Raw genomic sequence first — 15,341 nt, forward strand, 5'->3', positions numbered from 1 at the left:
TTCTCTGTTGTCCTGGGTCTCTGGAGCTGTGCCTGTCAGGTCCCCAAACTGGCTCCATCTCCATCTCCTCAGGGCGCAGGGCATCACCCCGACTCCCTGTGCTCTGTGGGGGTGGGAACTTGGGTGGGAGTGTGATTAGTGTTGGTGGTGGTATGAAAATTGCAATGGTGAAGATGTAGATTATTTTTTCCAAACTAAAAGCTTCAGGCAGAATTTAAAATAATAATAATAATAATAAAAACTGAAGAGATCTAATTAAACTCTTTCCAGAATTCCAAAGATCATTGTTGACTTTTGTAAAACTGTGGATTTATTTTAAAATTCTGTGTAAACTCCCCTTTTCTCTCCTCCCTATCCCACGATCCTTCAGACAAAAGAGGAACACAAAACATTAATAACTCCTTGCCTTTAGGTAGGTGTGCTTTTCAAAGCGCTTTTATATCTAGTATCTCAAGATAACTGGATGAGATTGCTAGCAGGCTTGTTTCCTTACAGGAGCCCTCAGCCCCAGAAATGCTAAGTAATTCACTCAGGTTCATATAGGCAATTCATAGTAAAGCCAAGACTAGGACCCAGGAGAAAATACCACCCAATCATCAGGTACAACATCTAAGCATCCATCCCTCCACATAAATGGTACCTGAAGGTACTGGCAGGAACGTTCCTGTTGACATGACTCTGACTTCACCATGGCCTGGTCCATGTTAACCGAGGCTTTCTGGTAAACCTCTCGGGCTCGACTCACGGTCAGCGTGGAGGACCAGGCGCTCTTCTTCAGCAGCGGCGCGTCTAGGGTGACAGGCAGGTTGGCACAGGTGGAGCACTTGACATCGTTGTTACTCCGGGAGGCCTTCACAGCCTGCTCGCTGATGGTGTTGTAGGCCTCCATGAAGTACTGTGAGGCCGAGCGATCGGGGCACCTGCCCATGGTCATCACGCCTGAGGGGGCGTGGTAGATGCACATGTCGCCGTCGAGGTTGTCTTCGGAGCTCCACCAGCCCGGGGAAGCGTTGGTGCGGGGCTTGGGCTCTGGGCGGCGCTCCTTGCTCTTGCTGCGCTTGCCGTACCTCACGGTCTGCGTCTCGTCGGGGCTGGCCTTGCCCCCGTTGACGCTGCCCTTGGACGGCCCCTCCAGGGAGTGCGATTTGGTGAAGAGTTTCTGGACCGAGTGGACCAGGTGGCGGATGCGGCCGGGGCTGTCACTGCGGTGCTCCACGGCCGTGCGCTTGTACTGCAATGTGTGGTAGCCATCCCTGTTGAGAGGCAGCTGCCTCTCAAACTGGTCCAGGAGGTTGGCGGGGATGCGGTTGGCCTTGGTGGCCAGGGTGCGAGGCACCAGGGCACACTCGTCCTTCAGCTCCTGCTGCGAGGTGTAGTGCCGGCGCGGGAAGGTGCTGCTGGCCAGCGGGTCGCTGAAGGGGCCCACGCACTCGGCCTGGAAGGAGGTACGCTGGGTGTAGTAGGGGTGGTCGGCCGGGTGGTGCTCCACCGGGCTCAGCAGGTATGGCTTGCGGTCTGCGTGGTGCGACAGCGAGTCACAGGCTGAATCGCAGGTGACTCCGTGGTGATGGCTGCGGCTGCCCGATAACCCTTTCATCGCTGATGGGGTGCAACCACGGGGGTCATGGACACCCGGTGGTTAGGTTCCAGACCCGTCTCCTGCAAGGACCTGGGGGAATGAAGGAGAGGGGGACAGTGGTTAATGCTTCACTTGATCAATAGATATTGCTCTCTTTCCACGTGTCTGCTACTGAGTTGGTTTTCTGGCAGAACTCATGACTCTCCCTAAAAGCAGCTTTAATGCATTGTTGGAAAAGCCCTGTTACCTCTGTAGGTCAGGAAAGCCCATGCCAGTCCTATAGGAGAGAAAGTAGGGGTGAAAGCTAGTAAACCGGGAAAAGAACGTATAAAAATGCTAAACTATTTTTAAATGACTTGGGAGAAAAACTGCCCCTCCCTCCAGGATTCCAATAACTGTATCTCTCCCCTGCTGCTCTCCTTTTATTCTTAACTGTATGTTAATCATCAAGCTAGCAGACCGGAAGGGCTCACTTAATCTGGGAAGCTTTTGCTGATCTGCCCCCTGCAGAGAGAATTAGCTCCCCTCTGTGCTCGCGGGGCATCTACTGCACACTCTCCAGCTCCTCTGGAATGCTTTGTCTCATGCTTTCCCTGCTAGCTCAAGCTCCCTGAGGCTAACTTACCTCTTAGCCACCATTACATCCTTTACATCTCCCTACCTTGTACCAGGTGGGCCACATAGATACACAGTAAGCACCCCATAAATGTGAGTGAAAAACAGAAATAAAAGAGGCTACTGGCACCTTATAACTTTAGGATATATCTCTGTATCTTCTTTCACATACTTTCCCATTAGAATTCTGTGGTAACAATTACAGCAAACAATCCCCCCATGGTAATTAGAGTTGGAGAAACTAATGGTGTGGCAAATAAATCAGAGCTGTAGAGAAAAATCTGCCCGTGTATTTCTGTCATCAGAGAATTAAGAGCTTTCTGTCAACAAACTGAGAGCTGATGAAGAACAAATAAGCTTGAATTGGCTAATTTGAATATCAGGGCATCTCCTTTTGCTGGTTTAAAAGTTTCTGGTAAATATTTACAAGCGATGGGAAGATGGCCAAAGGAAAGGCTCTTGAAATGTTCCGGAGGACATGAAGGGCCTGAACCTAAGGGTCATGTCTGCCTGGGAGAGAAGGGCGTCCTACAGATCCACCTGTGGGAAATCAGGTCATTCTAAGCCTTCCCCGCGCTTTAGTACCAGAGGCTGCTGTTCTACTGGGCAGAGTACTTTCTTTGGACTCTAACGGAGAGAGTTCTTCAGTAGCTGAATGCAATTCTCCTGACAGCCAGATTATTATTATTATTATTATTATCTAAGCTTCCTACAATACAAAAATGGTCATATGGAGAGTTGTCCGGAAAAGCCAATGTGACTTTCCAAAAATATCACAAACGTCATTTCAGATATTCAGATGGGGAGAGATAATTGGTTTAATTAAAAAAACAGAATGAAACACCCACATATGGCCTAATGAAGAAAAACACGGAGTTTTATGGGGTCAGGACTTGTCTGTTCCTTGGGATATACTGTGTGTGGGAGCTCCTGATGAAAATCTCTAACCATGTTTTAGGAAGCTCCCTTTCTCCTCCTCGTCTCTCAGTTTCTGAATTAATTGCTCGGGAAAACTGATGGGAGGTTTTAATCACTGTAATCTTTTGAACTTGGTTAGTCTACTAAATTAGGAGCTTCTTGAGGGTAGAGACTATGTTTTATGCATCCAGTGGCCAGCAAAGTGCTTGCCTGATGGTGGGAACTCAGTAAAGCATTTAGTCAGTGACTTAATGCATACCCGGAGTGGTCCATCCTGTGGTTCAAGTCACATCTACTGAGTGAGAACAGGACTGTGTGACAAGGGAAGGGCCAAGGAAGGAAGGAAGGGACCATCTCTCAGGCATTTTAGGGACCAGTGGTTTTCAAGGTGAGGCAGGAGGCATACAGATGAATGTGTCTTTTGCTACCCATTAGCCTTCTACGTCTGCCTCTCCACGACCCCCCAATGAATATCTCACCTCTCAAAGTTCTCCCTGACTTGGAGTTAAAATCTGGGAGTTTGCCTGACCTGCTGACTACAGGATGTCTAGACTGAGGACAAACTGTTTGAAGGCGAGAAAGAAAATGACACCTGAAGAGACAAAAAGGAAAAGCAGGACTCATCATATCTGTGGTTCAGGCACAACCTGTAAATCAAAACTTGCCCACTGAGGACACTAATATAAAGGAAAGTTTAGCATAAAATACCTTGGGACCACTTTGGATGAAGTTACGATACCAAGAGTAGACTGTGGCAAGAGGGATCCAGAAAGATTAAATACATGTTTTCAGCAAAACTGTGGCACAAACTAATTTAGGTGGAAAAATCCATTGCATGAGAAAGTTTCTCTGGATAAAACAGGTCCCGTTGAAGACATTTTTGCCTTTTAAATATAGACTTAAAAATAAAAGACAAAAATAGCAAACCAGTTGGATTATGGTCACATACTAAGTTTTATGATTACGTATATCTCAATATATAAAATAATATGAAATAATGCTTCAACCTTTCCTTCTGAAGCATCTAGGTCTTGGGTGGATATTTTTTGCTAAATAAGATGTGGAGCTGGCAAGAGCTGAAAACATGAATTATACATATTTACTCCAAAATGTTTAAGATTATTTGAAATCATGTATTCAATATTTATGTAATTATCTTTAATCTGTGAATGGCATTTCATGTAAGATGATGTTGCCTGAGGACACGCAGAGCAAATGAAGAGGGTTTTTAAGGCCATTAATGATAAATTTGTTAAATGATGTAACTGACGATCATTTTTTGTAAGTTAAACATGCACAGTGTGATTTTTACTACAATTTAAGTGGGCTATTTTCAGCCTAGTGGCAAGCACTTATATTTTCATAGAGAGTAATAAATTGCATGAAGAATAAGTAAGTTAACTTTGGTCCTTCTTTACTCAATATTTGTAAAAGGATATTGAAATCTTGATCTTTTTCTCTGTGATGTAAGCAAATAAGGTCATGAAAAAATGGCAATAAATAATCATAAACATTTCTAAATGCTCCATCTAACTTTCTGGCTAAGGCCAGATAAACGACTTAATACCATGGCCCTTCCTAGGGAAAAAAAAAAATCTTACGTCTCTCTCTTCTACTCTCTTGTCTTTTTTTTTTTTTGGCCGTACGCGGGCCTCTCACTGTTGTGGCGTCTCCCGTTGCGGAGCACAGGCTCCGGACGCGCAGGCTCAGCGGCCATGGCTCACGGGCCCAGCCGCTCCGCGGCATGCGGGATCTTCCCAGACCGGGGCACGAACCCGTGTCCCCTGAATCGGCAGGCGGACTCTCAACCACTGCGCCACCAGGGAAGCCCTTTCTTGTCTTTTAAAAAGGAAAATAGATTAATTTGTGATTATAAATTAAAGCAACACATTCAGTGACTTCCTGGTGAGTGGGGGCAGATGATCTAAAAACCTTAATGTGGGGCTTCCCTGGTGGCGCAGTGGTTGAGAGTCCGCCTGCCGATGCAGGGCACGCGGGTTCGTGCCCCGGTCCGGGAGGATCCCACGTGCCGCGGAGCGGCTGGGTCCGTGAGCCGTGGCCGCTGGGCCTGCGCGTCCGGAGCCTGTGCTCCGCAACGGGAGACGCCACAACAGTGAGAGGCCCGCGTACGGCCAAAACCCCCCAAAAAACAAACAAAAAAACCCCCCAAAACCCCTCAATGACTAAATAGCTGTGGCACCTATCATGGAAGTCCTGCTCTTCCTCCTCTCATTCTTTTTTTTTTTTTTTTCCTTAAATTCGGGTGTGGTTGCTTTACAATGTTGTGTTAGTTTCTGCCATACAGTGAAGTGAATCAGCTATATGTATACATATATCCCCTCTTTTTTGGATTTCCTTCCCGTTTAGGTCACCACAGAGCATTAAGCAGAGTTCCCTGTGCTATACAGCAGGTTCTCATTAGTTCTCTATTTTATACATATTAGTGTATATATGTCAATCCCAATCTCCCAATTCACCCCACCCCCCTTTCCCCCCTTGGTGTCCATATGTTTATTCCCCTCATTCTTTATATTCTTCTTTTGTTACTCATGAACTCCCTTCCCAGCCTACTTCTTTCTGTCACTTCTTTTTTTCCCTCTCCTAATTCATGTTCGTAAGTGGCAACTATGGACATCACTTGCTGCAGCCCACGGTGTGACTAACACCATCCCGGGAAGAATTAACTGAGCATCCCCCCCCCCCTTGCAGGGCTCAGCGTTTGCTGCTGCACACAACCAAATGCAACCAGCAAATCCCTAATGGCCAGAGGGTTTATGATGTGCTCAGAGAGATGGGACCTAGACATGAAAAAAGATAAAGAACAATTCTTGTTACCTTCCACATTCTTGGAAAAGGAAGCTGCTAGCTCCGGAAGAAGGTTTTAAGTGGCCGTAAAAGATTTCTGAAAATAGAAAGCGAAATTGTCTTTTGTGCCTTCCTCTCTGAGCCAGGGTGGAGAGTGTGAGTCAACATGCCTTCGTAAGGGTTTCTATGACGACGGTGATCATCTCTCATTATTTTCTTGTTCACTATGACTTCAAAATTATGTTTTGTTATCCTCCTAAGTTCGATTTTACCATCAGATGACATGTCCTGATTGTTCGCTTGGAAAATATGTTGACTATATTGGCTACTGTGAGATGAGCTCTGAGTGTGAGATGTACCGCTTTTTACAGAGTTCTCACACCTGGAGCTGTCCAGCAGTGCTGTCCAGATGATGACTACCGAGAACAATCCAGCACTGTTAAGGGAATTCTCAAGGCAGGTAATTTACTAGCACCAAGGAAAAAACAAACAAACCACATGTTAGAAGATGCTGACAAGATGGAAAACGGTCTTGCAAAGCTGGCAAGTTCTTATTTTGACTTCTGTGCATGTCTTTATTTAGAGCTGCTGTGCTTCATTTTTCTTTACATGCAGAGAGAGGACCCACCCGAAGGGTGTCCACTCTCTCCCTCAATCGGGAATGACAGCTGGACAATCACAACTTGCTTTAGAAAGGACAGTGTGGGGGACCCTGCCCAGGAGAGCAGGGAGCACTGTGTTCTGGTTTAGGGAGATGCCAGGAAGAAGAAATCTCCATGAATGTTTTCAGGGTCAAGTCCCTTTTGTGCCTCCCCCTATTTACCTGTGACCTGCCCGTGCCAGGTTACAACATTCAACTGCAGAGAAAGAAAGGATTCTCTTACGGAAGAGTATAAAGCAGTCCCAGACTAATGACTCGTTTCCTAGTCTCCCTAGATGTCCACAGGTGACTAATTCTGGCTAATGGAGTATGATTGAAAATGGCAGGTGCAATTTCTGGAAAATGACTCTAAAGGGAAGGGCGTACATTCTTTACCCCTTTCCTGGCTGGAATTCAGACTTGAGAGCTTGGGGAGCAGTGATCTTGGACCATGAGGGGGAAGTTACAGTGTGAGGATGGTAGCAGCACAAGATAAAGGACCCGGCATCTTGTTTATGGGGGAGGGAATGGACCTTTATCTTTGTCTACACCACTGTGATTTGTTTTCTGACCCTTGCATTTGAATCAAGTCCTAAGTGAGATGGGTAGTCAGGGCTGAATCCTGGAGAGATTTGTCAGCTATGCTATAATCCACAGGACTTGACTTTGCTGGTGGTGGTAATCCGTGAGAGCAATTTAAACCAGGCAGCGGCACAGCCACGCTTATTCTAGAGATTTCCCTGGCTGTAGTTAGAGGATAGGTTTAGGGGTGGGGAGGAGCAAGATCTAAAGGAAGCAATTATTTCTTGCTTGGGCGGTTCATGAGAGAAGACTAAAAGGGAGTTAACAGTAACCCCCAAAAGGGTGAGAATGTCCTGGCCGATGGGGGGCAGTGTCTCCCACTTCAGACCTTCTGCCCACATGTGTTTCCACTACAGACTAAACACACAGGGCACTTTTCCCAGGCAGAACAAAATTCTATGCAACATGAATGCAGATTTTTTATTAGTAATTTTGTCCTCTACTACTAATAACCCCCCATTCTATGGAGATTGAGAATAAAGAATAATATGAATGTTTAACAGGTGCATGATTTTAAATAATTTTTTTTTTTTTTAAATAAGGGAATGGTTCTCATTAATATACTACTAACAAATGAAGCCATGCCATTTTAGGGTAAAGGTAAACAGAAACGTATGTGAGTTAACTTGGCCCAAAGGCCCACTTTGGGGATATTTTCTCACTTTCTGAATTTGTAGCTGCAGAAGATAACTGAATGCCATTTTCTTTCACTTTTTCAGGCTTCCCAACTCAACGATTTTCATGTACTATGTATCAGTACTTAAAATTGTACAAATACCATTAGAGCACCTTTGAATAAGCACAGGCTGAAATACACCAGTTCTATTACTCAAAGCACAAGGCTAAGCCGTTTTATATACGCAGTATGTATTTTGGCTTTTCATGAACATTAATTGCTATCCTAATCATCTGTAGTTTGATTTTGTTTGTGAATACCTCCTTCAATCAGTCTGCTGCTACAAATAAATGCCTTTGGAACAGTTCCCTTTCAAAAGATATGGTGTTATACAAGAAACAAAACAAATGAAACAAGAACCCAGACCTCCTCCCATTTGGTCACATTGGTAGCACAATTGCCATTGCCTTTGTCTTCATACAAAGCTTTCAAAAGTGGTTTCATTATGGTTTTTGAGAATAAAAAGGTGAAGAGTAGTGTTCCTTGAGAAATGGTTAGTAAGTCATCATTAATATTGGTTTATACTTACTGCTGGTTGGGTAAAAGAACACAGGGCTTAGGAGAGGATTTGTTTGTTTGTTTGTTTTTTTGCGGTACGCGGGCCTCACTGTTGTGGCCTCTTCCGTTGCGGAGCACAGGCTCCGGATGCGCAGGCTCAGCGGCCATGGCTCACGGGCCCAGCCGCTCCACGGCATGTGGGATCCTCCCAGACCGGGGCACGAACCCGTGTCCCCTGCATCGGCAGGCGGATTCTCAACCACTGCGCCACCAGGGAAGCCCCTAGGAGAGGATTTTTATGCGGAGGTAACTGAAGCAGTACATTATAAAACTTCCTGACATTATTTTGCATTGACACAGGTGGGAAGGTAGCTGTCCTGACTCTATGTAACTTTGGAGATGTGCTCTCCATGGGATTCCCCTCATTTGGATCATTCTAGAAGAGGGTGTGATTATCTCAGCTAAGCCTGCAGATGGATTCCCCTGGGAGTCGCTAAGAAAATGTGGTCACCTTGACCAGCCATGGCCATCAGCTCTTTAGGAGGTGCTGTGGGCAGGAGGACACCCTATCCTTATGGGGATAAAACAGATAAAAACAGATAACCTGCAGAATTTTCACAGAAAAGAGCACAAACCATGAGTGTCTACTCCAAAAAAAAAAAAAAAGGCTGAGAAAAACATGCAAGCCGTTGACTAATCTAGGAGAAACAGGAATGATGATAGAATTAAACTGTTTAATGGGATATAAAGACAACCAGGATGGAAAACATAACAACTGATACAACACAAGGCAACTTGAAAAGAAGCAGTGGAAATAGCTTCTGATGAAAATGGAGTCATTTTTGTCTACATCTCTTGTCACTAGCTGAATAGTCCCGTGAACATGTTCTGGCACATTCTAGACAACTTGCTTCACAGCCCGACTCCCTATCTCTATCTATCTATCATCTATTTTTTACCGGATTCAAAAGTTTCCTTTCATAAATTCCTTTCTTTTAAATGCTGTTGCTTTTCTTACCAAGTTTGCTGTACACATCTACTTTACCAAGTGCTAAGGCCCAGAAAGTACCTAGAGTGGCCCCCTTTTGCGGTAGCTGTTCAGCTGACACCTGCCTTGGGGAATTTTTTCCCCTGAGCTCAGCATCTGCTGACGCTGTCCTGGCCAGGAATGTTGAGGCAATCACTGTATCCTCTGAGCTGATTGAACTGAGTTTGCAGACCCCAGCTCAGGGGCATCCATGTGGAGGCTTAGCTGAATCAATCAGATGCTGGCTCCTGGATATTTAAATGAGGATGTTCCTAGAGGCACTGAACCCTGGTGAGCTTATCCGCAAGGTCAAGTACAGGAAGGGTCAATGCTGGCACCACTGGAAGCCAGAGTCATGTGCTGTTTCAGACTGTGGGGCAGCAGAAACAAGGGTCCTGCAGAGAGAGCACGTGAGAAGAGAGAGGAGCAAATGTACAGGGAGAAACAGATCCAGATTCCATGTAGCCCCGGGCAAGAAACAGAGAGGCTGCCTATCAACTTCCTAGGCCTGGCCAGGCCCAGCTCCCTGGCCACAGTGGCTTGAGACCCTGTACTATCTGTGGCTGAACCATGGGACGCCCACTAAAGCTTACTCATCTGAGTAAAGTTTACCCTTCTGCCCAGCTGGGCAGCTGCAAGCATGTTAGAACCACCACCTAGGAGAAAAGGGAACCCTCCTACACTGTTGGTGGGAATGTAAACTGCTACAGTCACTATGGAGAACAGTATGGAGGTTCCTTAAGAAACTAAAAATAGAGCTACCATATGATCCAGCAATCCCACTGCTGGGCATATATCCAGACAAAACTATAATTCAGAAAGATACATGCCACCCCTATGTTCACAGCAGCACTATTCACAATAGTAAGATATAGAAACAACCTAAATATCCACCGACAGAGGCATGGATAAAGAATATGTGGCACATATATACAGTGGGCTACTACTCAGCCATAAAAAGGAATGAAATAATGCCATTTGTAGCAACATGGATGGACCTAGAGATTATCATACTAAGTGAAGTAAGTCAGAAAGAGAAAGACAAATATCATATGATAGCATTTATATGTAGAATCTAAAATATGACACAAATGAACCTATCTATGAAACAGAAACGGAATCATGGACATGGAGAACAGACTGGAGGTTACCAAGGGGGAGGGGGTTGGGGGAGGTATGGAATGGGAGGTTGGGGTTAGCAGATGTAAGCTTTTATATATAGGATGGATAAACAACAAGGTCCTACTGTAGAGCACAGAGAACTATATTCAATATCCTGTGACAAACCATAATGGAAAAGTATATGAAAAAGAATGTATATATACGTATAATTGAATCACTTTGAGATACAGCAGAAACTAACACAACATTGTAAATCAACTATACTTCAAAAAAAAATAAACCAATAAGGCCTCCTCTTAAATGTTCCCTGTGCCAAAGGACACATGGAAATGAGTGGTCTTATCTAATTTATGGTCTAGTTGAGAAAATAAACCACATAAATATAAAATCAAGAATAGTTGGAATCTAATCAAGCTCTAGATTATGTGGTCTGTGTTGCATATGTAATGCATCAGGTAAAAAGCTTTTGAAAAAAAAAAAAAAAAGTCTAGAAGGTGCAAAAGTTAAGGGATGCAAAGACATCTCAATTTGGGAGGTTTGGAGAGTCCAGAGCAGCACAGTCTTCAAAGCTGAGGCTCTTAGGATGATGTGCAAAGCCTGCCCTGTGTTTCGTGCAGGTCTAACCATTCCATTTCTCCTTTGGCTTTTTAATGTTTCCATGTCATTCGTCTCCGAGGATACGATCCAGATGTGAGTCAGATCTTCTGAGAGCTACAAACTTGACCTCATTGCTAAGGCTTCCCACTGGACTCCTTTCACTGAACTCTCTTTGATATTAAGCCTGTGTAAGGAAGTTATAAGAAGCTGATATGTATAACTTGTGTGGTTTTTACTGTTGGGATGTCATCCACCTCTGCAAAAATTGTCTTCTGAATGCGGTGTGATGAGGAAATCCCTCTCAGTTCTTAGTATTAGCAAAACTGTGTGTTTAACAACTGCCAGGTACTGTTAACATCTTGCAGGTACTGCTACTCTTGTCAGATAAATGCCTTTCCATCTGTATTTGAATCCCAGGAAGTTTATTGGGAAATTTGCAATAAAATAGTAACGGTTATTGCTTTTCTACTTTTATTCTACTTTCATTGTTTTCTCTGGCTGTGTACTTTATCCCTTTTAATGATGATATACGTAATCATGTAGCCTGCTTCAGTCTTTTTTGGGGGTGGAAAATCTATAGCCGGGTATCTCTGTATTATGTAAAATACAAATACTTGGCTAATATATTTTTTCCTTCCCTTGATACCATCAACTGACTGTAACAATTCTTCTCAACGTTGAGTGTGCAGGGAATCAGCTGGGGGGCTTGTTAAGACACAGATTGCTGGACCCAATCCTGAGTTTCAGAGGTGGGTCCCAAGAATTTGCATTTCTAACAAATTCCCTGATGATGCTGATGCTGGTTGAGGAATCACAGTGAGAACCACTCAACTAGATGCCCTTTTTCTTACATCTGGGATTCTTCTTGGGATGCACATGGCCCTTCCCTCCATTAGACTAAACTCAAACTTTTTCTTTAAGCCCCAGCCCTGTTGTCACTTCTTTGGTGACGCCTTTGCTGAACCCAGGGGGGCAGAATTGACAGCTGCCTCATGTGTTTTCTCATGCACATCATCCAAACTGCCACCAGGCACTGGAAATGTCTGTGGTCATTTATTGCCTTTTATGTGGATCTCTCCCAGGAGACCACGGGATTCTAGTGGGCATAAGGGGTCTCGCTCATTTTCGTATAATCATTTCCTGGGAAAGTCCCCATTCCATAGGATGTATTCAGTAAATGTTAGCTAAATAAATACATGAATGGGAGGTCTCCTGAATAAATACATGAATGGGAGGTCTCCTGCTTCGGAAACACAATATATATATTTTTTCAATTTTGAGAAACACAATATATTTAAAAAATTTTTTAATTGAAGTATAGTTGATTTACACTGTTGTGTAAGCTTCAGGTATACAGCACAGTGATTCAGTTACACACACACACACACACACACACACACACACACACACATATTTTCTTTTCAGATTCTTTTCCCTTATAGGTTATTACAAGATATTGAATATAGTTTCCTGTGCTATACAGTTGGTCCTTATTGGTTATCTATTTTATACATAGTAGTGTGTATATGTTAATCTCAGCCTTCTAATTTAGAAACACAATATATATTTTTTCCAGTCCAGGGTACCACATTGCATTTGGCAATCTGTATTTTTTAAAATTTATTTGTTTTTGGTCGCGTTGGGTCTTGGTTGCTGCGCGCGGCTTTTTCTAGTTGCTGCGAGCGGGGGCTCCTCTTTGTTACAGTGCTCGGGCTTCTCACTGCGGTGGCTTCTCTTGTTGTGGAGCACAGGCTCTAGGCACGCAGGCTTCAGTAGATGTGTCACGTGGCCTCAGTAGTTGTGGCTCGCGGGCTCTAGAGCACAGGCTCAGTACTTGTGGCTCACGGGCTTAGCTGCTTCATGGCATGTGGGATCTTCCCAGACCAGGGATCAAACCCGTGTCCCCTGCATTCGCAGGCGGATTCTTAAGCACTGCACCACCAGGGACATGCAGAAACACAATATTTTTTATGTAAAAAAAGGTGGTAATTTATAAATAAAATGACTGTCTTTGTCCTGGGAATAACGTGTCTGTGTGTGGGCACTGTGCTAATCGTTCTGTGAGCGGAGTCTCATGAAGATTGCGGATGGATGCCTACTTTGCCATCCCATCCACGGCACAGGGGCTGCATCCATCCTGCGGCTCAGGCATCCTCCTCGACCTTCACAGCAATTAGAGGCTCTTGAGCTACCATGGCAATGATGGGAGAAAATGTTGGGAGTCTCTGCACATCTTGAAGATGGGGGAACTTTCTGGTTAGAACCTGGCTGCTGATACATCGATGTCACGAGGGGGAGCCCTTTTCTCTTGCTGAGGCGGCCTACAAGGGACTCAGTAATCTACAGAATGATCTCACTGGTATTTCTGAATTCTGTGAAATATAAGCTGCACTTTATAGAGACCTATGATGGGCCACGAACTCAGTACAGATCCCTTTTGAACCGTTGCAAGCTTGGCATGATTTCTCCCCTTCCCACAGATGAAGAGACTGAGGGTCACAGAAGTTGAATGGCTTGCCCAGGGAGCACAGCCAGTAAGCAGCTAAGCTAACACTTGACCCCGGGGCTGTGAGACTTAAAGCACTTGTGCTTCCGGCCCTATTGACAGCTCCAAGAAACTTTAGGATGCCGGGGTCAGCACAGCAGGAACCAGCCTGCCATCAGTGGACCTCCACAGCTTTTGGACTTTCCTTTGAAGAAAAGTTTAGCTGCTAAAAGAAAAGTATGAAAAGAAAAAAGATAACATGTACTATCATACTTCATCATATCAATTTTTTTTTGATATAAGAAGACCCATCCAGCTTAAACATCTAATAAGAATTTAATAAGCTAATGAGGAAACTGCCCCCTGGAAATGCACATCTCCAGGTGTGACTAGGTGGCCCTGAGATCTTGTTCAGGACTCAGCAACTTTATACACATCATAGATGTCAGCCTGTGAATGTGCTGGGCCCAGGGCCCCAGCTACCCGTGGCCACTTCTCCCCACCTCACCTAGACCTTTGTATATTATGTGGATAATGTCTTCAGCCTCAATATAGAAGTGAGCCAGGGTAGACAATCACTTCTCAGTTATCTCTAGAAGCTAATAAAAGAGCTAACATTCACGTATTCCTTTTTTCCCAACAAATATTTGTTGAGTATATACTAAATGATGGTACAGTTCTAGGAAGCAAGGATTGCATCATGAACACAACTCAAAATGTCCATTCCTTCATGGAAAGTACATTCTTGTGTTGGGAGACAATATATAATGTTTAAAATAGTGGTAATTGTATTATATTGTCTGTTAGGTGATGATGTATAAGACACTGGCTTATTTATTAAAGAGGTAGTTCAGTTAAGTTAATACCTGTTAGTCTATTTCAGCAAACAGTAGGCAGATAGGTCTATGTGCCAGACCCTGCCCTAGGCACTTTAGAGACATCACCCACTTAGTTATCACAGCAGCCCTAGCAAGTACGTACTCTTATTGTCTGCATTTCCCAGAGGAGGAAAACGAGGCACAGAGAGGTTAAATAATTTACTCAGAGTTAATCCAGGAAGTTCAATCCCAGCAACTTGCACTGTGCACCCCTACGCCATCAATGACAAAGTTCGTCTCTGTCACTCAACCACAGCGATGGGTTGTCACCAAGGCTGCAGCATATGTACACATTGTGTACACCAGCACACCTGCAGGGGGCAAGCTGATGTCATGTGGTGTGGCAGTCCTGTCGCTTTGCTATCACTAATGTACTTTTATTTAAATACGTAGTCACATAAGCATACTTAAAAAGAGGACCCAGGAGAAAAATCACGCATTCCAGCCTCATATAGAAGTGGGATTGTTCATCTGTTGTTATTATCTAATAAGACGACAATTTCAACCATGGAAATTGCATACAGATTTCAGAGACATAGACATATACTTAACATATATATTACCTATACTTGTAGATAGGCCATTGAAAGGGAAAAATGCGAGAAACCTAGGAGAATTTACGAACTTCTTCATGAAAGACGCCTTTTTTCTCTTCACATCTCTAAACTTAACCTGGAAATTTTCAATTTCTGCATGGCTGCTTCTCCTCACCATCTGCTAATGCTGGCACGGGGTGGGGGGGGGCGGTAATTCCCTTCATTCAGGGAGGCAGCCTACGCTACAGTGATAAGTAAAGAACCGACCTACTAGAGAATGGACTTGAGGACACGGGGAGGAGGCAGGGTAAGCTGGGACGAAGTGAGAGAGTGGCATGGACACATATACACTACTAAACGTAAAATAGCTAGCTAGTGGGAGG

General features: G+C 44.3%; 1 protein-coding gene across 6 annotated transcripts in view; it reads right to left on the reverse strand.

The window, feature by feature from the left end:
* Nucleotides 1-15,341, reverse strand: part of DLGAP1 (DLG associated protein 1) — an 858,632-nt gene that overhangs the window by 333,776 nt on the left and 509,515 nt on the right. For all 6 annotated transcript variants that reach the window (XM_059040830.2, XM_067015962.1, XM_067015965.1 and 3 more), the window contains one exon: nucleotides 641-1,669. In XM_059040830.2, coding sequence (XP_058896813.1) covers nucleotides 641-1,597 — 957 coding nt within the window. In that variant the 5' untranslated portion in view covers nucleotides 1,598-1,669. The remainder of the gene's footprint in view (nucleotides 1-640; nucleotides 1,670-15,341) is intronic.

Source organism: Kogia breviceps, chromosome 15 (genome assembly GCF_026419965.1).
Source record: "Kogia breviceps isolate mKogBre1 chromosome 15, mKogBre1 haplotype 1, whole genome shotgun sequence".
NCBI lineage: Eukaryota > Metazoa > Chordata > Mammalia > Artiodactyla > Physeteridae > Kogia > Kogia breviceps.